This window comes from Podarcis vaucheri (genome assembly GCF_965113315.1).
Source record: "Podarcis vaucheri genome assembly, chromosome: 1".
In the NCBI taxonomy this organism is placed as follows: domain Eukaryota; kingdom Metazoa; phylum Chordata; class Lepidosauria; order Squamata; family Lacertidae; genus Podarcis; species Podarcis vaucheri.
In genome coordinates, this window is record NC_138759.1 from 80,797,212 (window position 1) to 80,824,017 (window position 26,806).

General features: G+C 40.2%; 1 protein-coding gene across 10 annotated transcripts in view; it reads left to right on the forward strand.

The window, feature by feature from the left end:
- The window catches only part of PPP6R3 (protein phosphatase 6 regulatory subunit 3), a 55,464-nt gene that overhangs the window by 16,599 nt on the left and 12,059 nt on the right, over window positions 1–26,806 (forward strand). For 5 of the 10 annotated variants that reach the window (XM_082192135.1, XM_082192134.1, XM_082192132.1 and 2 more), the window contains 16 exons: window positions 1,287–1,413; window positions 3,951–4,183; window positions 7,211–7,397; window positions 8,147–8,284; window positions 10,594–10,659; window positions 11,328–11,440; window positions 12,804–12,917; window positions 13,779–13,908; window positions 15,825–15,977; window positions 17,654–17,803; window positions 18,349–18,413; window positions 19,148–19,263; window positions 20,076–20,161; window positions 20,745–20,831; window positions 22,397–22,494; window positions 25,336–25,390. In XM_082192135.1, the coding sequence (XP_082048261.1) occupies window positions 1,402–1,413; window positions 3,951–4,183; window positions 7,211–7,397; window positions 8,147–8,284; window positions 10,594–10,659; window positions 11,328–11,440; window positions 12,804–12,917; window positions 13,779–13,908; window positions 15,825–15,977; window positions 17,654–17,803; window positions 18,349–18,413; window positions 19,148–19,263; window positions 20,076–20,161; window positions 20,745–20,831; window positions 22,397–22,494; window positions 25,336–25,390 (1,803 nt within the window). In that variant the 5' untranslated portion in view covers window positions 1,287–1,401. The remainder of the gene's footprint in view (window positions 1–1,286; window positions 1,414–3,950; window positions 4,184–7,210; window positions 7,398–8,146; window positions 8,285–10,593; window positions 10,660–11,327; window positions 11,441–12,803; window positions 12,918–13,778; window positions 13,909–15,824; window positions 15,978–17,653; window positions 17,804–18,348; window positions 18,414–19,147; window positions 19,264–20,075; window positions 20,162–20,744; window positions 20,832–22,396; window positions 22,495–25,335; window positions 25,391–26,806) is intronic. The other 5 variants (XM_082192139.1, XM_082192140.1, XM_082192141.1 and 2 more) reach the window with 3 other exon arrangements.

Genomic DNA, 26,806 nt, shown 5'->3' on the forward strand with positions numbered 1-26,806 from the left:
CTTCTGCCCTTCCACAATGTTTTGGGAAACCAGCGCTATGTAGTCATCTTCCAAGAAGCCTGGCTTGCACATGGATCTAATTGTAAGATCCCCATGGTGGGTGCCCTGCAGCAAAAGAGTAGGAGAGCAAAAGAAAAAGACTCTAAACTGGATACACTGTGTGGAATGAAGATAAGATTTATTCATGTTGATGCAGAGCTCCAATGAGGCCTGGTAGTCAAGCATATAATTAGTGAGCCCTTCAATGGGATGTGTTGACCACCAGCTTCAATTGCTTTTGAAAGGGATTAGATGAGGCTATAAATGGCTGCTAGTTATGATAGGATCACAGGGAGTATGCCTCCAAATACCAGTCACTGAGGTGCAACAGTGGGAGAGAGCTATTTCCCTCCTGTCCTGTTTATGGGCTTCTCATAGGCACAGGGTTGGCCAGTGTGGGAGATGGGAGAGTGGCCTGCATGAGTATTTGGTCTGATCCAACAGAGCTCTTAGGTTTAGTATTGATCATTTATTCCTGAATTGGAGCACTGCATGTTGCAGTTGATAGCATCAGTTTGGGATGGAAAATTCACCAAGTGTCTAATCACTGTTTTGGCTAACTCCATGGGTGGGGATCGTGAATTATGCATATTGGTTCTCAGTTCACAACAAAGTTGAGCCCAAAGCAGCTCACAGTAATACTTTCAAACGTAACATTTCCAACATAACCATTCAGTACTTGATGTGGTTTGAACAGATACATAATTTGAAATAGTTTATCACAATTGGTAGTTGAATACTAATGCAGAGCCAGCTCACATAATCCATCTGGGAAGGGGCCTTCTTCCTTTCTTTTCACTGCCACAAAGAAAGGAGGTAGAGGTTATCTGCCACAGTAGTGCTACAGCTACACCCAATTTTTACTCACCAAGCTGTAAAGTCCAAAGTTCTCAGGTCCAGTACAGTTTCAATGTATTGCCATGTGCATAAGGTTGAAGAATGAATAGGGGTATGCCTGGTCCTAATAAGACATACAGTCCCGAACAAGGAATTGACTACTCCATAACTGAATGCAGTGTGGAGTCTATGAAACATGTTTATGCATTTGTCACCATGAGAATCAGAAAAGTGCCACTAGATTCATTTGTGTCAGTAGTAAACACCATGACATTTATTTGAATGTTGGCACATTTGTAAACCTAGTAAAGTCTTAATGCTGTGGGTTTATTAAAGACAAGTTCTCTTATTTTAAGGGTTCCTCTGATTTGCCCTTTGATCCATTTTGTGGTGTTTTTCCTTATTCCAAGGGTCCTGGCCTCCTGTTGAAAAGTGATGGAATAATCTGGTCAGCATCTGCCATATTGAGAAACCAGCCCCTAATACAGCTTGCCTGGGAGAAAGTTTGTGAAATAACGCAGTAACATGTTTGCAGTAGTATGCTTTTCTTTTTTGTTGCTACTTACTGTTAGTCTTTCCTGAATCAATTCATTGAAAATCAATGAAATGTATGTATATATGTATGTATGAATGTATGAATGTATGAATGAATGTAGCTAAGGAAATATTTTCATGCAGCATGATCTATGCATACATTATTGGAAGTAAGCACCACTGTGTTCAGTGGGACTTAATTTCAAGTAAGTATGTGTAGGTTTGTAAATTTAGTGCCCAGGAATTATTCTGGAACTCTTTGTCAGAAGTACTATTGTTCACAGATTCGGGTTGCTTTGATTGGGGTTAAAGTCTGGAAAACTGATTTTATTTTTAATAGATGTAGAATAAACCTTGCTTTTTGGATTGAAAGTTACCCTGTATTTGTCAACAAGAAATGGTTGCAGTAGCCTGACAAATAAGCCAATGTTTGACTTCAGTTTGTGTGTAAATTATACTGTGTATGAAATCTGAGCAACTTTTGTAAGTGCACTAATACCTTAATTGGTTGGCTAGCTTTGGGCCATTTCTACCTTCTAATATTTACACATGATGTCATAGCATGGAATTCAGTATTATACAATTGTAAAAGTTCTTTCTGCACAAACATTACTGCTTGTCAGATGGAATGACACCCCCCTCTCTGTGCCAATTTTGGTGGGCACAGGGGGAGGTGGTGGGGGAAAGTCCACTTGCACAAGCAGAACTCCTTGTACACAACTTTCACTGATGTGGTGCACTGGGTGAATCCTCCTGTTAGATTTAAATAACTAAATAATTTTTTGTTTTGTTTAGTTTATACCCCACCCTTCCTCCCAAATGAGGGCAGGGTGGCATGATGTATATCAGTAGACAATACTTCACAACCGAGAGTGTTGGTAACAGACATAAATCAGATTGTCCTCCTGATCCCCTTATACCCAATGAATATAACAAATCAAACTTGCTGGCTGTCTCCTCAATCCTTACCATATGCATTTGGAAGCAAGCATTGTTGGTTTCAGTGGAACTTGCCTCAGTGAAGTGCTTAGAGAGCTATGGCCTATTTTAAAGGCAAGTGCCTACAATTTTTGGCTCAACTTGGATCTTTCTCCACAATGGAAAAATGAGAATCTCTATACCTTCACCACTAGCTATTTATGGAGAGCATCACACATGCATCTTTATGAGTGCTGACCTGTGCTGAATTCATGACAGTATTATGCTGGCTGTATATGCCACTCTGGTTCTCTCTGCTGTTGCCTCAAAATGAGAGAGCCAAAGCTACCATCATAATGCAGTGCAACATGGTAGAATGAGCACGTATCATTTTCCATAGAAAGTGTTCTGCATGCATGTTTTCCAGTAGGCAGTTGCTACTTAACTCTGGCAAATGGCAAATTATAAGGTTATAGATGTGTTTGAAAAACATTTGTGGGTTACTGGGCACTTTATCTAACTCTATTCCTGTTTTTCCTCCTTAATGTGATTTGCTAATGCAACTGACGTTTATTTGCTATAGCAGTGAGAATTATGTATAATAGTCCTATGCATGTATACCAACTTCTGTTTAATGTTGGTGGGCACAGTTGAAGTTTGAGGAGGATAAACCATTCTCAAAAAGGATTTTATGGTAACTAATTGGGGCTGGGTTTGTAACGTTTTATTATCAAGTGGAAAAAGGGTTCTGGCTCATGCCGTCATTTCTTTAATTTTTAATAACGTTTGTGCAGCATTGACTTGTTAAGGAATTAAGCTGAGTTTCTGAAATACATGTGCATCAACACATTTTTTTAAAAAACAGCCTTGTCTTAATTTGCATCAATGCAGTTCCAAGAAAAATCACTTAAGCCTTGAGTCAGTATGAGGCCAAAGGTATGTTTGTAGTGTTGATACTTTGCTCGTTGGCCTTTTTGTTAATTTCATGAGCTCTTGCCAGTCATGGGCTAGGTGAAGGAAAGCCAGATCTTTTGGTGCAAACTAATAAAGGGCTTAATTCTATTCTTGGCAATAGTATCCATAGAGATAAAAGATAATAGTACACATAGGCACCTTAGTGAGATAAACATGGATCCACAGTCGTGTGAGCTAAAATCCTCTCATTTTTCCTGATTTAACTCTCAACTAGCATTTTAACAATCTCTTGAATCAGCTGCTTCTTGGAAACTGACTTAGAGTGCCATCAGTTTGCTGTTAGATAAAAAGACAAGAAGATACTGGAAAATTCTAAGCTGGGTTAACATTTTTCTTACTGTTGTTGCATTAACATGTCAAATCTTGTATGTCAAAATTTTACAATTCTTCAACTAGCTAACAACTTTATTGAAATTTAAGACATTGGCTTATCATTCAAGGCACTTTGATAAAATACTCCTTCATCTTCCATGAAGTCCAATTTTTAACGCTGTTCATCTTTTCCCTGCTTTCTGTTTTTGCTTCTGCAGTTTTGTGTGCAAACTGAGAACAAGGGAAACGGGAGAACGGCTTCCCTAAAGACTGTTAGAGACCTGCTACTATCTGTCCCTTTAATTAAGGCTGTGTGTGCTTTTCCTTTTCTCTAGACCAGCATGTTTTGGAAATTTGATCTTCACTCATCATCCCACATAGACACACTTCTAGAGAGAGAAGATGTAACACTGAAGGAGCTGATGGATGAAGATGATGTTTTACAAGAGTGCAAAGCTCAAAACCGCAAACTTATAGAGTTTCTTTTGAAATCGGAATGTCTGGAAGATCTGGTATCATTCATTATAGAAGAGCCACCTCAAGACATGGATGAAAAAATCAGATACAAGTAGGAAATGAGTTTTGATCTAGGAGCTTGAAGTTGAGGGAAGACAAAAGCTCACTAGCAGAATAGCTGACTGTAGTTTCATAAGACTGTTGCACCTATAGTTTAAGGGTGGTAACATGTCCCTCTTTATGGTATGTTTTTTTTAATAGACCTTTTAAAAAAACCTCATTGGGTTATATCTCTACTCTGTTCACAGGGAAACTACGTGCTGCAAGTGATCTCCCCACTGCTGTCTTGTGCTTCCAACCAAAAGTACACCCCCTACTAGTCTTAGCTAATTTAACACCCTCTAGGTATTTTGGACTACAACTCCATCCTCTGCCCACACAGCTGTGCTGTCTGGGGCTATGGAGCTGTAGTCCAGAAGCTCTGGCAGACACTAGGGGGCCAAAGCTACTCTAAGGGTTAGGCACTTTCAGGAAAGGTTTTTGATGGTGTTGGGGAAACTCGAGTGGGAGAGGGGAGCATGGAGGTTACGGTGGAGATTTAAGTGGAGGCAGCTTGTATGAGCAAATCAGTGGATGCAAGGGACTAATGGAGAAAAGGAGGATTTTTCTTGTGCGAACACTGGCGTTACGTACAGCCCATTGGTCTGGTGCCTGCATAAAGAAGGCTGACTCATATTCTGGATTAAATTATAATATCTGAGAAAACCCCTTCCCACACCAAATTTAGTCATTAATGTAGGCCCTGCTTTGTGTTCTTCTCCATGTGGGTTGAGACTGTTACTGCTGGAAGTAGGGCCTTTTATTCAGTTTTTCAAGGTGTGTAGAGCAGCCCCCCCCCCCCGTATATTAATCCATCTTTTGCTGGCTTTTAGGAGAGTTTGAAATGCATATTTTTCTTACTTTGGCCATTGTTTCTGACTAATAATGATTTTGGATTGTGATCCTCCTTAAGCCTTTGAAAGGTGCATATGTGTGTTTGTGTGTATTAGTGTTTTAAGCATTATACTGTACTTAATCAGACTGGATTTCTACCCACAGCCAGCCTCATTTAAATAATGTTGTCAGATACAAAACCTGTCAAACTCGAATGGTTGGTAAAGGTTGCTTGTGCTCCTATCGCTATTTAAAAGTTCATAGGTTGCAAAATAGCAGGAATTTCTCTCTTTTTACTTAAGTGTACTTGTAGGTTATTAAAACTTTTTAAAAATAATAATAATATAAAACTTGCTTTCAGTAGTGGCTGGTGCCCATGTGCACTGGTGGGGCAAAGGACAGGTTAGCCCAACAGCCAGGGGTGGAGCTGATTGGATGTGGAGGCAGCCAATTCTGGTTCTCTCCTCAGATTTCTCTCTTGAAAAGATACTAAGGACATCTAAACAACTTCTTCATTGGTCCTGTCAGACCCCTGGACCAGTACTGTCTACTTTGTCTGGCATTGTGGGAGGGGCGTTATTGGTTTATTATTATTATTATTATTATTATTATTATTATTATTATTTATTCTCGTTTTGCATTTTTGTGTTGTGAATTGTCCTGTGATCTTAACAATGATCTAGCACAGGTATGACTAGCTGGTGGGCAGTAGGCTGGTTCCACCTCCCCTGTAAATTTTATCTGATCCTTAACTTGGAAGCCTGCCAATAGATGTTGTTCTTTTGCATGGTGCAGTGCCGTAGCTACAAGGGGGCTAGCCTGGGTTTTTTTGCCCTGGGTGAAACCTCCAGAGGGGCACCACTAAGGCCTGTGTTGTGAGTATATGTGAATGCATATGGGGGGGTGCCAAACTGGGTCTGTGCTACTACATTTTCCACACATTATGTAAAGATTTTATTTCATTTGCTCAGGAGTTGGTGAACCATGGAGGAATTATTCACCCCCTTGCTAAGCAAAGTTTCTACCAACTGTGCAGCCAGAGAATACTAAATGAATATATTTTAGTCAATATTTGTAACCACAACACTTTCATTCCCTTCTCCATGGCTAGCAAGCAAGCAAGCAAACACACATACTCCACTTGAGATACATACCTTGGGGCAAAGTGGGGGTTGATGTTGCATCTCTTTCACATCTTCCTCATTCTCCTCTCTTTGGCTGTGCACAATCAAGCACTATGATTAATAACAGAAAGCTAAAGGCAAGGGTGCTGACCCTCCCCACACTCACTTAGGCTCTCTCTGTTTCTCCCTTGTCTGCTCAATAAATACATTGCATAAAGCAGGGCTTCTGGCTCTGCATAATCTCTGCTTCTCCTCTGATCATGTACTTTCCAAGAGCAAGCAGTTTTGGGGACTGAAGCTTGCAAGCAGCCCAATGTAAGATGCTGCAGCTGGATTGATTGGGGGCATTGATCTGGTTCACTCTGTTTTTATGCTATGTGTACTGAAGAACTCCTTATTGACTACCTTTCATGTTACCAATCAGAGAAAGTAGCCTAAATACAGGAGTATTGGGCCCCAGTGCTTAACCTTATCAACTCTAAAGACTCCCTCAAGAGAAGCAATGGAATAGCTTTAGAGCACCCCACTCCCCCCAAATTGGGATAGGACCTGGCAGCACACAGTGATTATCAATTGAATGCATGTATGGGCAGGTGATTGGCCAGCAAAGAACAAGTGTCTCTGGAGACCATTCTTATAGCAATCTTAATAAGTCAGTGCTGCCACCAAGGCCCTGAGGAGTGATGGATTTATCACTGCATCCACAGTCCTTCCATTCATCATGGCAACAGCATAAGGTAGAGTTGGCAGACAAATTGGGCTCAATTCATACAGCAGCTTCAGGTTGGTGTAGTGATCGGGCCTGGGTAAGGCCTTCTGCCAGGTGGCCCCGGCTGTCAGAGCAGCTTGGTGGTGGACCTAATAGATGATTATATATGTTTTGTTGATAGAGAGGGAGTAACCCCTGGATGTTTGCTGGCCTGCCTCCACAAACTGAGGGGTATCTCTGATTTTCTTTGCACTTTGTGTATTCAGACTACATATAATGGTACACTCAGCATTGCTAGATAAAGCACTTGTTATTGGTGTGTAAGGCTATTTATTATTACTAATTAAGTAAAATGTCTACTTCTCTCTTTCAGATATCCAAACATATCTTGTGAGCTGCTCACTTCAGATGTTTCACAGATCAATGATAGACTGGGAGAAGAGGAATCATTATTAACAAAACTGTATAGTTTTCTTCTAAATGAGCCACCCCTAAATCCGTTATTGGCCAGTTTCTTCAGCAAGGTGCTAAGTATTCTTATTAGCAGAAAACCAGAACAGGTAATTACTTCATTGCTCCTTTGGAAACACTGTGCTTTCAACTGCCTAGCTTAAGTTACTTTCATTCCACTTGCTATCTTTAGAAGAGCAACAATCGTAATAGTTACTATGGCAAATTAATGTTTGTGCCATATATAGATTTTTCAAAAAGAATATAAGAATGTGTTGAGGCTCTTTAACCATCTGACCACCCATGGGCCATATACCACCTTTGGAAGCTTCCTATTGGCTGGGCCTCTTTTCCTCTGCCTCTTTCCCTCAGCTTTCATGCAGATGTCTTCCTGTCCAAATTGCAGGAACTGGAAATCTCATCAGGGTTGGAATGCTTGCATGGGAAGTTGTAGGGCTTCTGCATCTGTGATTGTATTATCTACAAAGACCCATTGAAACAAATGGAGATAGAAGAATTAAACATTTTAACCTCTCATGACAGGATTCTCATCCAAATTGGTCCCCCAGAGCCTAGTATTTGCATTTTAGGAAGGCAACCTCCCACAGTGCACGGGTGGTTTTTCCTCAGTTCAAATTGCAATAGGGAGCTGTGCATGCATGGAAGAAAATGAAAGGTGTGTGTGTCCTGAACCATGTTGGCTCTGAAGGAATGTGGCCACTGTGGGTGGGGGAAGGCATCCCTTTCAAAGAGGGATAAGCCTTACTCTACTTAGTTTTTTTCTTGCAATTTAGTTTTTACTGTTTTTGTTGGCTTTATTATTTCACAACTTTTATGTTCTGCCTTTTATCTTTCACAGATCGTGGATTTCTTAAAGAAAAAGCATGATTTTGTAGACCTCATTATAAAGCACATAGGAACCTCTGCTATTATGGACTTGTTGCTCAGGCTGCTAACATGCATAGAACCTCCACAGCCCAGGCAAGAAGTGTTAAATGTAAGTAATTTCTTTTGGAATTGGAGTCATCTTTAAAAGTGAAGATTAGTGGCATTGTTTTTGAAACTGAAATTGTAAATAGCTAGTGAGATACCCTTGGCATTCAGTTTTTAAGTAGAGCAGGAAAAATCCTTCACTTGCAAAGGTAACTGTCTCCTGTGCTGTCTATGAAATGCTTAATTTTTTATTTATTTACTTGCAGCCTTTTCATCCTATTCTTCAGCCAAAAATGCTGAATAGATATCTAAATCCAAATGATAAGAGAGTTCCTTCCCTGAGATTTACACTCTCAAAGACAAGACAAGACACAAAATGAAAAAGATCTGGGATGTGGTAGAGAGGTTCCTGTTTTTTTCAGCTAGAATGGAAATGCTAGCTTTCACCAAGCACTTAAATATTGTATTTGAACTGTAAACAAATTCAGTTTCAGCTGCTTTTAGTTTTCCCATATTCCAACTGTTTGTTACCTGGTTTAGATACATGACTATGATGCCATGAATGCATCTAGAAGCATGGAAAAGGGATTGTACTTCCAAAACTGTCGTGGTTTCAGATTGTTAGTAGTGACAACTGAGCTTGCCATAGTTTAAACATGAATGAAATCAATATTTTGCGGTAATTCTTAAAACACCGTTCCAACACATTCATTTAAAATATCGATTACCAGCTAGCAATTAAGCTTATTCCAGTTGTAGCTCAAATAGCATGTTAAGCTATTTTGTGTGCTGTGTACAAGTCATTAAATGTGAAGTAGAATGCTAGAGTGTGTTGACAAAAATGCAAGTGTCACCTTACAGCAGCAGTGCATAAAAATCAGTCAGAGAGCAGGTTTTACTATTTCAGTCACAGGAAAAGCAACTTTATTTTAATTTTAATGCTGTGATTTCTCTTTAGAACTACGGTCTCTCCTCTATGCACCCCATTTGATAATCTTCTTTTTTACCACATGCAAGTCTCTGTTCCAGTCTATTAACCTTTCTGCCTTTCTCTCCATCTTTTAATGCATGTTGTCGTCTGTATTCCTGCAGCTCTAGCCATAAGCCTCTCTACTGTCTATATTATGCCTCTCCCATTGCAGATATCTATGTATCTCCCCCCCTCTTTTGCTATTTCCCCCCTCCATCTGTTGAAACAGCACATAAAGTTTTAACACTCCTAGCAATTCACATGCAGAATGATTCTTATAAGCTGGTAGGCTGTGTGTCATGGCTCAAAAAGCTGATGCCGCCGCCGCCACCACCACACACCTCTGAATCAATGGAGGAGGAACACAGTGATGCTGAAATTTTCCTATCTTTGTTCCACAAAGGTTGGAAGGACTGCAGATAATGCATATTTGGAATCCCTTCAGGGAACTGCGAATTGATTCATTGTTGGCCTTTAGGGTTTACACTGTGCAGACTTGCATAACACAAATGTTAATTTTATTTCTAATTCCACTATCAGAGAAAAGCTAAATGGGCCTCTCATAGTCTTTGAATTAGTAATTTTAGAAGCAGAGGATGATTTTAAAGGCCTGGTTTCAGAAATAAATATTGAAAAATCTACAAGAATGCTGTTGGGGTTTAAGTAAACTTGGGAACATGATCTCCAGGAGGAACTGGACATGTAGCAATGGAATGCTATATGGCAGCATAAGTCACTTAAAATCAGTCTGTGCAAGCATAAGAGAAAATATAATATGCCAGTCACAGAAAGCTGGAGTGATGGTAAACAAAAGAGGTCTTATTTTTTTCATTTGGTGGGTCTACCCAGTGATAACATATTTAATTAGCAGAAATGATTCGCATTAAAGGGCAGAACATATGCAAATGTCTCAAAATATTCTTCTTGTATACCTTGGGAGAATGCTGGTAGGTTGTTTAAAGATTTGGCGGTATATTGCAATGCTAAAAAACTTACCAGCTGCTGTTAGAGTAGAAACAGTACCGGATGCCTTCTCTGCAACATGACGGATAATTAATATATATACTAATCAGTGTACTAGTGTAGGACATCTTCCCCCACTCCCAAAAATAAATACAAAAAGATATGGTATAATTGTTAGAGATCCTTTCTTTCTCCCTGGCACCCTTAAAGATTGCCCATACTCATGTTCTTGGTTTTTATAAAGAATTATACTTTGCATGTGGTAATATTGCTTATGGGTTCCTTCAAGTTTCTGAAGTCTTACTGATGTTGTTATCTCTGGGAATGCACTTTTTAATGTATAATTTCGCTTGTGAGTGGTACTATCTATTCGATCTGTGTGACTGATGAAAATGTGAAAGGAGACTTAATTTCCTCCCCTCCCCCATATGTCTCTACAGTGGTTGAATGAAGAAAAAATAATTCAGCGGCTTGTGGAAATTGTGCATCCTTCTCAAGATGAAGATGTAAGGAATACATGTCATGGTTCATATTCACGTAAATTTTGTAGGAAATTTTTGTCCTTTGCTGCTCTCCATGCCAAGCCCCACAGAGCCCCTCCCACTTCTCCCCATCACCCAGATGATAAACCATCACTTGTACTGTGGCAAAAAAATCTGCTGTCTTGCACTGCTAAGCATTATGGAGATAGCAGTCTTGTCTGCAGCAGGATTGCTGGAGAGGATCCTGTTAAAAGTGTGTGAGAGAGGGAGTTGGGGGAGATGATTGTGTCTGTGTGAAAAGGGGAGTTGAATGTGTTTTGTTCAAGCTTAAGAGCAGTAAAAGGAGATACTGTCACCAGCCCCACCCACTGGCATGCAGCTCCTGCCCACCCACCCACTGCCACCTGTGCCCCCCAAGGGGCAAAAAGCCACTCTTCTCTGATTTAAAACTTTTCTGTGCTTAGTTATGCCTTGCTTACAAAATCCACACACTTCAATTTTGTCACCTGCATTCTATACAGAATGAGAAGCGTATAAGGAGGAGCTGCTGGTCCTGTAGCTTAACACTCATCATTTGTGTTGCCTTCCGGGAGTTGGGTGAATTTGCATTTAAGTCTTAACCTTTGGTGCTAACTATCAATGAATACTGTAGGGTTTTTTTTTTTATTCCATAAACTGTCCTTGTTGTTTAGAGACACTCAAACGCATCCCAGTCACTCTGTGAAATTATCCGCTTGAGTAGAGACCAGATGCTACAAGTACAAAACAGTTCAGAACCAGATCCACTGCTTGCAACACTAGAAAAGTAGGTTGACTTGATGTTGTCATTGCTGTCATAGATGTATGTATATATTCCATGGATATTGACATTTTTTGAAATGTTGAATGCTTTGCATGTGCCATGGAGAATGATGTAACTTGAATGCAAGTTCTGAAGTATGATAGTGCATTCTCTGTAAGAAACAAGACATAAAAATGCTTAGATCACGTTAACAAAGATAAAAGAGTTTAATGTGTATTTTTTAAAAAAATAAACAGCAACAACCTTGAGATGCACTATACTCTGACCTAGTTCAGATGTTACGCTAAACCATGGTTTGACATTACAGAGATAAGCAAGCATGAGTTTCAGTCTTCCCTGCTTGTTCCTTCCCTCTTGTGCATGCAAGTAGAGGAAATAGTAAAAGGCTCGGAGAGAGAAAGTACATGGTTTGCAAAGGTGATGGCAATGATACTAAGGAAACTTATTTATGTTTTTTATCTATATAAGCAGATGTTAAAGTAACTTAATGCCTTGAAATCTATGAATGGTAAAACTAGGATCTATACTCTTTAAAGGGGTCACAAATAAATTTTATGCACTATTTGTTGATGCTTGCAGTACATAACTGGCCGTGGTGCAGTATATGGCCTGATATTATCCACAGAATGGGAACTGAGCAAGGGAGTTAACCTTTTGTCAAGAGTGTGGGTTGTAGGATTGCAGTCAAGAACTAAAGGGGAGGTGGCCAAGGGCAGAGTTTGTGTGCATAGTAGATAACATCAATGTCCAGAAATACTAAATGTTTATATTGGTCAAGACTGTTCCCCTAGTTATGAAAGGATTTTAGTGCCATGTGATCATTTCCTGGTTTATGAGCTTGCCATTACTGTTGCAAGGATTAGGGTTGCTATTAAAATAATTCTGATTCTTTTATTAAAGAAAAACGCAAGCAGCTCTGGACCAAAGAACAAACTATAGGCCATATGTATGCCTTTCCTGAAAAATATGTATTTATTCATTTCAGAATATATTTAGTGTCCCCTCCCCCCTGCAAAAGATCTAGGGGTGTGATAGTTTTGAAGCAATGCTATAGCCAATTAATTAAGTATAGCAGGTTAAAATACAAATTTAGCCTAGAAGCAGTCTAATATTCCATAAATGCCTAAGCAAAAAGACATGTCTTAACTGAGCACTGGAATGTTAAAAAATTTGGTGCCTGGTTTATAATAGATGTGTCACTGTAGAAAAGGCACTATTATCATGTGCCACCACTGAATGTATTGCCTCTGGTGGTGGAACAATGAGAAGAACCTGGGCAGGTTGATAAAAGGAGAAGCATTCCTTCAGATGCCTACACCTACAAAAGGGAATGTTAAATTTCCAACAATGTTTTCTCTCTCTTTAGAAAAGAAATCATAGAACAGCTGCTATCAAATATATTCCATAAAGAGAAAAACGAATCAGCTATAGTCAGTGCAATTCAGATATTGCTGACCTTACTGGAAACGAGACGGCCAACGTAAGATTGTCTTTTAATGTTTCTACTGTTTAACAGTATTTTATCCAGCAGCAGTTGCGTTGTTTCTACCCTGGTCAGATGACTGTGTGCAGTTGCATATGTATAAAGGTTTCATTCAGAAAAATGCTGATCTCTACCTAGTTTTGTGGATTCTGGATAGTAAGAAGGTGTTTAGCAAATGCAGTTTATACATGTAAAAGGCCACTTTCTGTCCATTGCGACACTGATTTCACTATAGGGAACAGTTGGAACAATATGGTATCATTTGTGTAAATTAATGTCATTAGTTTATATTAATGTCTTAGTTGGTAGAGCATGAGTCACTACTTCTTAGGGTTGTGAGCCCCACGTTGTGAAAAAGATTCCTGCATTGCAGGGGGTTGAACTATATGACCCTCATGATCCCTTCCAATTCTGTAATTCTATGATTCTATTAAATTGATGTAAATTGTGACTACATTATCTGTACCTAAACATTTATCTTATACACATTCTTGGAAATAATAAGTCTTGCACAGTCCAAGTGGAAGCTTCTGAAATGGGGTCATCATGAATACATCACTGCAAAAATATGAGATTCATGTTGCTTAGAAGTCAGTTTTTGTGTATGTTAATCAAACTTTTAAAACACCATTTTACTGTGTGTCTGTGTGTTGGGTTGAGGGAAAGACTAAAGAATTGTTAGATGTGGGTCGGTGAACAACAATGCAGATACTGTATCACCTTAAGTGAAAGGAGAGTTGAATGTAAAAATTTTGATTTGTTCCCTTTACTATTATCTAGCCTAGTCAGCTTGCTGATCTGTCTTTTTAAAGTGGCTGTGCTTTCTGTGTTAAAGAGCTTACCTTTTCTTCATTTTAGATTTGAAGGTCACATAGAGATTTGCCCACCAGGTATGAGCCACTCAACATACTTGGTCAACAAGAGTGTATTAGAAGCCATAAAAGCACGACTTCCATCCTTCCATGAACTGCTCTTGGAGCCCCCCAAAGTAAGTAAAACATTTAGTGCATGTGAAATTGGAGCCATTCTGTTCCATAAATCCAGCTTTGAGGGCACTCATCCACTGTTTGATGAATTGGACATTGGTGGGTAACCTATATACACTTGGCTTTTAAGAGTTGTTTTTAATCTGTTGTGTTTGCTGTTTGCTTTGTTTGATATTATATTATTTCTGCTATTTTAATATTATATGACATCTCCTTTGGGCATCTCAGTAATGAGGTGGAAAGGTGTGGATAAATATTTTAAATAAGTAAATAAGCCACCCTTCTTCCAGTCCCAGAGGGAGTCTCTCTATCACCTCAGTGACCAAACTGCTTCTCCCCTCTCTTCCTCATTTTGTGTTCCCAGTGTAGAAGTGAACCTCCATTGCCAAGGAAACTGAGAGCATTATATTGCCCGATTCTAGTTCTGCTGCTTTCCCTTTCTTGACGTGCAGAACCAAGCTTTGCAGCATGATTGCCTAGATCAGCCTTCCCCATCCTAGTGCACTGTATATATTTTCTCCAGCTCCCATCACCCCAAATAGCATGACCAATGGTCAAGGATGATAGGTGGTAGTCTAGCAACCTTTGGAGGACACCGGATTGGGGAAGACTGATCTACCTTCCAACTTTGGTAGTGAGGCTTTGAAGAAGTTGAGAAGTTATGCCAGTCTCCTCCCTGTTCTCCCATGCCAAGCAGCAAGAGTGACTTGCCATTTATTGGCTTCTTCAAAGCCTTGAACAGAATGAAATAGCCTTGTCCCATCCAATACTCTGTATATGCCAAAGGAAGGAGACCAAGTCTCAATCTTGTTATGGTTTTAGCAAAAGAAATGCAACTTTGAGAACTTGTTTTGTCACTGGCCAACTGATCATTGAACTGCTTATTTTACATATATGTCCTCACATTTTCAGCCCATGATATTGTAGAACATAATGTATGGGACTAACATTGAGTTTCTCCTTCAGGTATTCTGCTAAATGTTTCAGACTTAGTTTTGTGATTACAGTGGTACCTCGCAAGACGAACGCCTCGCAAGACGGAAAACCCGCTAGACGAAAGGGTTTTCCGTTTTGGAGGCGCTTCGCAAGACGAATTTCCCTATGGGCTTGCTTCGCAAGACGACAGCCCATAGGGAAATATCCGGGACAGCGGGGAAGCGCAGCGCGTCTTCCCCACTGTCCTCGGACCTCCTCCGAAGCCGGGCGGTGGGGCAGGAACGCCTCCTCCCGCCGCCGGGCTTCGGAGCGATGCTCCAAAGCCGGGCGGCAGGGAGGGAACACCTTCTGAAGGCGGGCAGGGGGCAAAAGTCTTTGCTCCCCCCTGCCTGCCTGTCCCGGAGGGCTTTTGAAGGCAGGCGGGGGGGAGCAAAGACTTTCGCCCCCCACCCGCCTTCAGAAGAGGTCCAGGACCTCTTCTGAAGGCTGGCGGGGGGCAAAAGTCTTTGTCCCCCCTGCCTGCCTTCCCAGGGGCTTTTAAATCGCCCCGGACAGCGGAGAAGTCCTCCGCTGTCCCGGGGCGATTTTAAAATGCCGCCCGCCAGCATTTTAAGATCACCCGGACAGCGGAGAAGTCCTCCGCTGTCCCGGGTTTTTTTAAAATGCTGGGGGTGGGAAGAAAAGCCCTTGTCGTCTCCCCCCCCCCCCAGCCTTCAGAAGAGGTCCAGGGACAGACTGTCCCCGTACCTGGTCTGAAGGCGGTTTCCCTAGGAACGCATTAATTGATTTTCAATGCATTCCTATGGGAAACCGTGCATCGCAAGGCGAAAAACTCGCAAGACGAAGAGACTTGCGGAACGGATTTATTTCGTCTTGCGAGGCACCACTGTACCTTGTTTCCTCCTGCCCCCTCCCCTTGTGGATAAATAATACTTTGGAGTTTGAGTAATACTTCAATATTTTTGTTCTCTTTTTTGTCTAGAAAAGTGTTATGAAGACAACATGGGGTGTATTGGATCCACCTGTAGGGAACACCAGGTTAAATGTGATCAGATTAATATCCAGCCTTCTACAGACAAATACAAACAGTGTAAACCTGGAACTTATAGAGCTCAATAGCATAGGAGTTATACTGGTAAGAGCATAAATACTTGCAATATTGACTTTCCTATCACAGATTATCACAGCAATGCTCATAACTTTTTTATTGTGCTAATTGTTCCTAATCTTGCTATGTCATGACACAGGTAAAAGATACTATGATTTCCTTGAGTGACTGAGTGGAATGTTACCTGTGAAATTAATATTTCTGTGCTGCCTCAGGTTTTGTATCTGAAAGTCAAATTAAATTACATGAGATATCCATGAATGGATCCTGTAACTTAAAAAGTACACTAAAATGCAGTCATGAACTATGTGTGTCGAGACCTGGGGGCATTCACTGATATTCTCTCCATAGGGAAAATGGCCTCTGGATGATGGAGATTTTCAACTTGAAAATGGGGTGGGAATAGAGAGTTAAGTCCCCTCCATTGCAAACAAATTTGCACTTCCCTACAGGCATTTCAGTTCTTTTGAAAGTTGGGGTTCCAACCTCAGACCTCATGCATAATGTGTAGTTTGTTACAAATAGTTTAATCATTTGTTAGGGGCAGATGCAACTGTGGGAAATAGGAATGTCCCATAAGTTCAGAAGTCTAGAAAAATGGGGCTGTGCTTTATTGGCCATAGCACCATCATAAATTAAGATGGAGACACAGGCACTGTTTTATCTTAAACAGAATAAAATTGGCCAGTACATACATATACCGTATTTTTCGCTCTATAACACGCACCCGACCATAACACGCATGTAGTTTTTAGAGGAGGAAAATCCGTAGGCATGCCACCCGTAGGCATTTCCTCCATAACACGCACAGACATTTCCCCTTACTTTTTAGGAGGAAAAAAGTGAGTGTTATGGTGCAAAAAATACGGTAATCTGTGTTTGGTTAAGGGTATTGGGAGCAGCTTGCATCTTCATGAGCAGCTGTCACTTTTTGTAGGAATTCTTATCAGCTGATGTGATATACTCTAATATTCATGAGTAGTCTGTTTTGTTGAGAATGCAGAAATCTGCTAGCAGAGCTGCTGCATCTTCCATCCATAGGCTTCTCTGAGGCACTGCTAACACAAATACTATAGTGGCATAAGATGGTTTGTGCATATGTTGATTGGGGACAGTAGTTTATTGAATTTTCTTTTTAAAGAATACTGAAACTAGGCTTAGTTATTACTATTACTACTTTGCTGCAATTCAGAGCAGCATTCAACTAACTTGTGTTTGAGCAAGGATTAGCAGTAGCACAAGTGGATTCCCCTTCTGCTTCCTCCAGATCTGTTTCAGAGAGTTAAAGAAAACCTTAGAACACATTTGGGAGGCACGAGAGGAGGAAAGCAGGAGAACGTTTCATCGCACGATGAGAAACCCTTGTGGTAACAGAATATTCACCTTAGTCCTACATTGAATGCAATCCTTAGTATACAAAAGGACTCATTTTCAGCGAAGGCTCTCACTGACAGATGGGAAGAAGTGTTTTTCTCCACTTTTTCTAGAGACTTGAGTGCCATCCTCCACTCCATTCTGCAGGGTCAACCCGTGCTGCTCTGGACCAGATCTTGGAAGGATGAAGGGAGGAAACAGCAAAAATTACTGTCCTTCTCTTCCAGTGGGAGCATCCTTTGAGTAGAGTTCAATTCATGGAAACTTAAGCACGCAGACTTGGATTTTAACAGGGCTATGTTTGACTCTAGTTTCTTTTTTCCCTACAGGACATGTTTTTTAAGTACACATGGAATAACTTTTTACATACTCAAGTAGAAATTTGTATTGCATTGATTCTCGCAAGTCCATTTGAAAGCACAGAAAATGGTACAATTTCAGATCAGGATTCCACTGGAGACAACCTTTTGCTGAAACATGTAAGCTGTTTTTATTATTTGTAGTACTCTAGGTATAATTGGGCTAGGCTCCCCACATAGAAATACTCAGTCAACTAGGTAAGATGAATAAAAGCAAGGTGACCAAGAGGATGAAAAAGTTAAATTACTGTTGTAAGGCTTTTACGCTTACCACTGTCCTGCTACCTTCCTCTAACAAAAACAGTTTTTGGTTTTAGCAGAAGTGTTGTACTCCAGAGCAATGGCAGCTGCAGTTCAAGAAATAAAGTTGCTGATCCAAGTATAGATCAGCTACTAGTTCCTTTTGCTAGATTAAATAGGTCATGTTTTGTCAAGAAAATCACGCCTTTTTTTTAAAAGCTGCCAACAGTGCAGCTATTAACTTGTGACAGAATATTTTGAAGTAGAGCTGCAGAGTAATAATCATTTCAGTCTTGTACTCTTTTTCAATTTTAGAATATGGTGAACTGGAAGGATCGGTTGGGGGGAATGTACATGGTATATTTGAAGATATGTAGCAAAAATATATATTGCCAAAAAAAACTAAGGAAGCTTTTGTTTTATAGCTTTTCCTTAAGTGCCATTTAATAGAACGAATACTTGAAGCATGGGAAATGAATGAGAAGAAACAGTAAGTAATCAAAACCCATTCCCTGCATTTGTAGTTATGCATGCTGTATACTATTTGGGAAGTAACATAGTACTTGATTTAATTCAAGACAAATTTAAACAAAATATTAACTGTACTTGATTGATGTTCACAAAGCATACTACTTTGGCCTAGAGGGAATATGTTCAAATCACTGGCTTCTTGAGCGGAGAAGGTTAGGCAAGTTCTCTCTCTTTCTATCCCTGCAGTGTTCACTGCTGCTGTTTGTGGGTATGTGATTTGCACAAGCAATATATGGGTCTGCTTTTGCTAATTTAACTTCAGTATATTTTTATGATAAGAGCAAATTTATATTTGAGCTAAGTCTGAAGAGTCAAATTGTTTTAATGGAGATCGCTGTATGCACAGCATAGGCATAGATGTGAATTTAAATAAATCTTGATGAATTAATGGCTATATTATAGAGTTGTGTATTCTGTAAAAGTAATCAACCCCCCACCACAACTAACATTTGTTCCATATGATACTCTGCACAGCTCTTGAAATCAAATTGAGGAGCAGAGTTTGAAATACTTTAACTGCCTAACAATTGATTGACCTTTTTGTGAAGGACTGACCAAGTCACATTCTCTTCTCTTCTTTGCCGAACAACCATCTCGTTTACTTATATACTCTTCCAAACCTATAGAGAGAACAGTCTGTAACAGATTAAACAACTGCCTGTTTAAATAATGAAATTTGTTGAATTCTTGCAGGGCTGAAGGAGGAAGACGATATGGCTACATGGGTCACTTAACAAGAATAGCTAACTGTATTGTGCACAGTACGGATAAAGGGCCAAATTGTACATTAGTGCAGCAGCTTATTAAAGGTAAGTGATGTACTTTTAAAGAAACAAATACTTGATCTTATTGCTGATTTCTAAATGTGGACAATGTATATCCCTCTCTCCCCTTCTCACATGCCAAGCCTTTACCTTCGGGTTTCCTCTGAGAGATTATCAGTCAGCCCATTGGTTCCTGCCTCTCCTACAACATCTTAAAAGTTAATCACTGCAGAATTGATTGTCAGTGCATGTTATCTATATCTAAGCAAAGCTAAAATTCTACAGGTTGATTCTGCCCGTTAGATATTTTTCACTCTACCCCTGCTAGTTTTGTCTGTAATATCTGTTATAGGGGCTGTTTATATACAAAAATGAAAATTTGCCCTTTGGGGTAGATCAGTTTTATGCCAAGGCAATTTTAACTGATTTAAGACACATTTTAAATCATGTTTCCCACTTTGGGAACAAAGTGGACAAAGAGTGATTCAGACAGTAGAAGTTTCTTTAGAAAAGGCTGCATTCCTTTTGGGTAATTTATCAGGGCCACATACCAATTACAGGGAGAGATAAAAGCCAGCAGAGGGTTGGTTCAGAACCAGAAATGGGTAAGTGAATCTTCACTCCAGGAAGAATCTCAGATTCTACTTTTAAGTCTCACATGTCTTCCTTCTGCATACAGCAAGGAACAAGGCAGAATTTCTAGCATGTGGGTTCTACCTTACTTTGGGGGATGAGTGTATATGTTTTTGTAATGCTTTTGGTATTTTAAAATAATAAAATAGAGTGAAAATTAATGTGCCTTACATGACAACATGCAGCAGCTTTCTTATTAAACCGCTTTCTGCTTGACTTTCTAGAGCTTCCAGATGAAATCAGGGAGCGATGGGAGACTTTCTGCACAAGTTCTTTAGGAGAAACAAACAAAAGAAACACAGTGGATCTAGTAGGTTTCATAAGATGAAGTTTCTGGGAGATTTTCTATGGGAATTTTGGCCCTTATTTGTCAGGAATGCAGGACAACACCTTTCTAACTCATAGAATCATAGAAGTATAGAGTTGGAAGGGACACCAAGGGTCATCTAGTCCAACCCCCTGCAATGCAGGGTTTTCAGCCAGATCGTACATGACATATGCCCCCCCCAAGCCCCCTTTGCTTTAAAACCTCCAAGGAAGGCGAGGCATTCCACTTGTCACTTTTTCCAGGATGTCGAGGAACCATTAATATACAGCCGTGTCCAAGAGAGATTGCTATCCTATCTTTGTTTTGAAAGTGTGTGCAGCTCTAATTTTCAAAGTATACTAACTTTGTATCGTCTTAGAGAATTCCTTTGCCAAAAATAGAGCCCTACTTTTGGATTTCGAACAGTACAGAGTTTCTTATAATTAAGACCCCAGGCAGATTGGTCTTTTAATAATTCATTTAATACATACACACACACACATTTTTTTTGAACTATGTATAGACCTGGGACGTATTGTTTTAAACCCTTTTTCTGACGCTGATTCTTTAATTCTTCTGTCCCTAGGTTACTACTTGTCATATACATTCATCCAGTGACGATGAAATTGATTTTAAAGAAACTGGTTTCTCGCAGGATTCCTCTTTACAGCAAGTGAGTCAAACTCTGGACTGTTTGCAATTGTTTGCATTGATGTCTTAATTGAAAAGAACTTGGGTGAGACTATTGTCTCGGGAATTTGCAACTTTTAAAACTTAGATTTAGCATTTTTAAGATGAGGAAAAAATTGAAGGCATATCCTGAAAGCTGTGGAATTTTGGGGGAGGGGTATGTATGGTCACAACTTCCAGGATGTAAGTAATTTTGGTCTGTATCATTAATTTGATTAGAATTTTAATTTTCTAACAACTCTTGTCAGTTGCAACTTTCTGAGGAGACATAAGGAGATTTCAGAATATATGTTTTTAATACTGCAAACCATGTTTGGCTTGGAACATCGTGTGAACTGACCTGTAAGAACTAAGGCAGTTAATTCCTTTAGGTGTTCCAGCTGGCAAACTAAAAGTGTAGTTACCTGCTTTCACAAATGTGTAGCACCCTCAAGCTGGAAATACTTGTGTTATTTCTCTTAACAGTCTTAGTGAACTGATTATATATATTCTGTAGTCTATTATCACCTGATCATGAGTTAACTGTTCTTTTATGGTCATGACTGTGGAACTAAAAGAGGGTTATAATCTTATCTGGGAGGGGAAGCAGACCACATGTTCCCACAGTCTTGTGTACCCCTGATCCTGCAGAAATGGTTGTTGGCAGTTGTACCACCAAAGGCATATATGACTAGTGCTTTAGAGGCTATTTTTTCTAGCACAGTTCTCTTTCCGGCAAAATCACCCAGTTTCTGGCTGTGTACTCAAAGAAGGCACTTGAAAAATCTGCTTTACTGTCTGTGAAAATGTAGTCTTAGTTTAACTGCAATTCTAGAATTAGCCTCTTTCTCCCCCAGTCTCCTGATACGTACTTTGGGGATTTCTCCATCCATGGGCATAAAAGCTGTCTTCATCTGTGCCATGGTAGTTCATCAAATCTGAGTCTAGCTTATTCTAGCCAGTTAGTGATGACAGCTTGAAAAGTTACTCTGGATCATGCTTACTTAAAAGAGCTCCAAACTGTTGCAGTAGCTTTTCTTTTTTCTGTGGCCTATGCAGAAAATTAAGATGCTATCTTAAATATTTGTTGAATGCCTTATTTGGTGGCATCACAAGGCACCTAATTCATTTACCAGAACCATGTTAGTGGATGCAACCTTCTTAGTAAGGAAATTGCTTTGTAGATACTGCCTCCAAAATATATGTAACTTCTGCTGGATCCAAAAAAGACTTCCCTTTATCTTCCTCAAATAATTTGATGGAGGTGTCACACTGTTTCTCTTCAAGCTACTTCTGTAAGAGTATCCAAACTCTTGTTGCCTTTTTACCTATAGTTTTTAAAAGAGTAACTTCAGGCCTAAGTTAATTATTACTTTATGAAAAAGTAACCGAATCATTACAGAAGAGCAACTGTTACCAAGCACTTGCCCTAAGGCCCTCAAGTTTCAACATTTGATAGTTCATAGATAAATAATTTAGGAGAAAGTGTTTCTGGAGCAAAATGGGCAAGTAGTATTTAGACTATTATTAGAATCATTATATCACTGTCATTGGTCCTGGGGTTGCCAGGCCTTTTCTGATTATCAGATGCAACAAATGACGTCCAATTTTATTGACCAGTTTGGCTTCAACGATGAGAAGTTTGCTGACCAAGATGATATCGGCAAGTGAGTATTTTAAAATTTAATGTCTGCCTTTTTGTTTTCCATTTGTTTGTGTTGCAATGGTTAGTGGCTGTCTCTCTAGTTATAATCTGTGTGTAGTCAGCTTGTTCATTTTCCAGTTACACATTTTGTGCACTCATAAGAGGATTTTTTCCTTTAAATTATGCCTCATGTCTAACGCCTCTATCCCTAGCATTTATGAAGCAAACTCTTCTTATGACTGTCACTAAAATAATAGACCAGAATGCTCACAATGTTGATTTCTCTCTCTGAAGCCTCTTTATCCCAATCCAGAGTACTATGTTCTGAATGCACTGTGTACCAGGTTTCTGATTAAGTTTTCTTTTCATGGAAGATTGACATAACCAACACAACTTCTGTGTGGTTCTGTATGGTACTAATCCATATAGTGTAATTTTTGCATAAGTGAAGATTGTGAACATAGACCTGATTCATTTAGCTTATTCTTTGAGTCCAATAATATTACTAGATTTGATTGGTACTGTCAGTTCATTATATTTTAAATGTGTGCCCTTGGAGGTTTAGAACAGGGAAGAACTTACCCAGTTTTAAAATGTGAGTTAATTTATGTACTGTAGCTGGATCTCTTCCCTGTGAGTGGCTGCAAGCATATGCACCATTTGTTTTGTTTTCATATATGTTTATGGAAACAGTGAATCCCCCCCCCCATTACTTCCCAAATAGTAAAGGAAAATGGTTAGTTCCCTGTTTGGTGTGGGAGTGTCCGCTGTGTGTTCTATCAGTCCCATTTGCCAAAGGCAGAGATGAGTGGAATAGAAAAATTGTACCAGAGCACCCACCACGTTGGATCACTGGGGAAACCGAACTCAAAAGAAAGAAGGACAATCTGTTTAAAGGGGGACAAGAAAACAATGTTGCTCATCTGTAATGGGTGCATTGCTTTCAGTCAGCCACCAGATGGCAGAGCAGCATAATTCAAGCCAGTGAGAATCATTTTTAACATCTGGTGATGCAATCTGTACAAAGCCAGAGCTCCGTAGATCAGGTAAAGGCTGCTCAAAGGCCTGCTTTAGATCCTACTAAATGCATCTTCATTTTTCAATAAGAATTTGTTGAGAAGTTTAGAATCCCTATTTTCTGATTCTCATAGAATGTTCCCAATAATAACATTAATAATCCAAGCACCAGAATTCATAGCAGATGCCACCCTGGGCTCAGTATATCACTCTACAAAGACCAGAGTAGCTAATGGTGGTGATCAGACCCTTTCTGTGGCTAAAATAGTGGAGCATGTACAGTAATTATTTCATCTTATGCACATTTGACTTGCATGTTTTCAGTTATATGCAGTTGGCCGAAATTGCACAAGTCAATTCCCAAGCAAGGCAGAGAGCTTAAAAGCTCTTTTCATGCCAGGTCTTCTTTGTGAAAGATGTGTTCAAGCTCTCCACCTTGCTTGCTCAGCATGCCAGTTCTGGAAGGCCATGGGATGTTCTCTCGAGATTTTACATGAACATCTCTGGCCTTCTAGAGCCGGTGCATCGAATGGGCCTTGCCCAGCAAGCAAATCAGAGAACTAGCTTAAAAGCTCTTTTTGTGCTGGGTAACCCAAGCAGACTTTGGATGAAAATAACTTTTATGCTCTTGACCTTGCTGGCTGGGGGAAGCCCACTCGGTGCACCAGCTATGGGAGTATGTGGGTGCTCTTTATCTCTCCTTCCACCCGCTAGTTTCAGGGCAGCTTCAAGAGTTTAACTACATGCAGTTTTCATGTATACATGTAAAACTTGGTACTGAACCCCTACGAAATAGTAGGGATTGCTGGTAAATTCTCTCCAGTAGTAACCATTTGTCATAGTAAACTGCCTTTAACCAAGTCAGTCAATTGGTCTGTCTAGTTCAGTGTTGTTTGGACTTACAATGGCCGTACGTTGGTATGGTAGATCAGTCTACACAGCCATTAGCATGAGAAGCCAAACATCTGTCCACTCCACCTTGCATCTGGGCCCTATACTGCTCTATCCAACAAGGTTCCCATCCCCCAACATCTGTTGAGCAGCCATGTGGTCTTTGACAAGCAGTAGACAGCCACCCAACCCATCCAGCATCACCCACAGTGGATGTCTCTCATGCCAAGCAAGAGAATGGAACATTGATTACTTACTGTGAAGCTTCATTCTTGTTCGGCATAGGAAGCAATCCACTTCCTCACCTGTACATACTCTGTCATGCATGCACACCATTGAACTAGATTACTACTCTTCTGAATTTATATGGGGTTAGGTTTACAAATGATTTTGCTACAAGTTATCCGTGGAATGCAACTGAGGAGAAGACAGCTGGGGGGGGCAGTTTCATAAAGAAAAAAATATGGTCACATGTCTTTGCCCAGAGTAAATGGGAGAGATGCAGTCCACAGTGAATGCCTTTGCATGCCAAATATACAGTAAGTTATCGCTGTGCTGCTTAAGTATCTGGAACCGACAAATTAAAGTGCTTTATTACTTTGTTTAAAGAAGGTGGGCACCCTTAAATCTTTTCATCGTTTAATCTGTTTCTGGATTAGAATATTTGATTTGACGGCAGTTTTAGCATGGTTCTCTGTAAGTTTAGGTAACTAGTAGTGAGGATTGTTTTCCACAATACTTTTTTTGTTTGTTTCTTCAGCTCTGTGAGCCTGTGACAGAGGTCTTGGCTCCTTTTTTGGATGTAACCAGTCAAAATCCTCACAAGTTTAGTAGCAGAAAAGAATGTATCAGTTTCATGAGATTATAAAATGATGTGAACTGAAATAATTCAGGGGTCTGTGTGGAATGCCATTTATTCTCTGTTTTAGTGTATAAATTTGTACTTTGTTCACAGTGTTTCTTTTGATCGCGTATCAGACATCAATTTTACCCTCAATACAAATGAAAGTGTAAGTATATTCTTGCAGCTATTGTAAAATTCAAAGTGGATGCTATTTGTTCACATTCTCTCTATGTGTGAGTGGAGAGGCCCTGCCCTTTTTGGTGGCATTGTTTGTAAAGAGGAACATTTTAAGAGATTTTTTTTGGTGGCTTTCTGTCTTAACACTGCAGTGATTCAAGCATTTTTATCAGGAAACATTGATGGGTAGGGGTCCATAATTTTGGTCACCATGATGAGTGTTCTGCCACCCAATCTTGGAGCTGAAGGAGACAGTTGGGCTTGGCCCTGCTCTTGTGTTGCACTTTCAACATGCTCAGAGGAAGCCCAGCATAACTATAGAGATGTTCTGCGCCCCCTCCCCAACTGCAAGATGAGGTAGAAACCTGGAGCTGCTTTTGGTGTGGTGCATCCAAGCTTCTTGCAGCACCTTGGAAGCAGAGTCACAGTGCAGTTCTAGGAATTAGTCCCCCACCATCTGCTCCCCAGCTTCACATTTGGTTCTGGCAAGAGCATGGGGTTGCATCTGACCTCAGTATGCATATCAAAGGCGTCAAGTTGGGGACAGAACCTTGTACTGGGGGGGGGGAGAGGCAGAATCCTAGCGACCACATGTTCATTGACTAGTCAGTTCATTGGTCAGCCAGAATTTATCAACCCTGTTTATAAGCTTTCAAGAAGACTGGAGTTGTGTCCCTCAGCCTCACAAGAGACTAGAAATGGTTTTAACAGGTGCAGATTTAGGGGCATGTTGGTGAAGCAGCATCCAAAGTACACCAGCTGTTAAGTGATTGAATGCATTGCCAGAGTGGGGCTGGTTAACTCATGGAAAGTCCTTTGGTATTCTCAGGATGGCTCTGTGTAGGTTTCTTTGATAGATGCTGTAAAACTATTGGAGACCTAATCTTGGGACAGAATTAGTCATGGCCCTTTTTAGTTTTATTAATTAACATTAGGAGCCCTTCTTTCTTGTCACTTTCTGGTCACTTCCCATTTGTTCTATTGTTTTCAGATACAGTGAATGCCCATCCAGAGTAATAAAGGTAGCTAATGTGCTATGGCAGAGACAGTGAACTGGCAGCCCACAGGCTGGGTCTTTTTTGTGGCTCTGCTATGAACTCTCCTTGTCAGATCAGGAGTGTCAGCTGTTTTAAGTTCTTTGAGGCTTCCCTTGTGTTCCAGAGGAAAACTTGCCCCATCTCCTAATTGCAGTGAGGACTAGAGAAAATACATATGCTGCTTCTCCCTTGCAAGTACTCGTCCCAGGGAATGAGATCAACCCAGAGTCCTCTGGGAGGGATCTTGCATTCCCAGAGGATGAGGGCACTTGTTGAAGTGAAGCAATATGCAAGTCTTCCACGCTGTTTTCACTCAGCTTGGCACCAATCCTTGATACCAATGCGATTTTTTTTGGGGGGGGGACTCA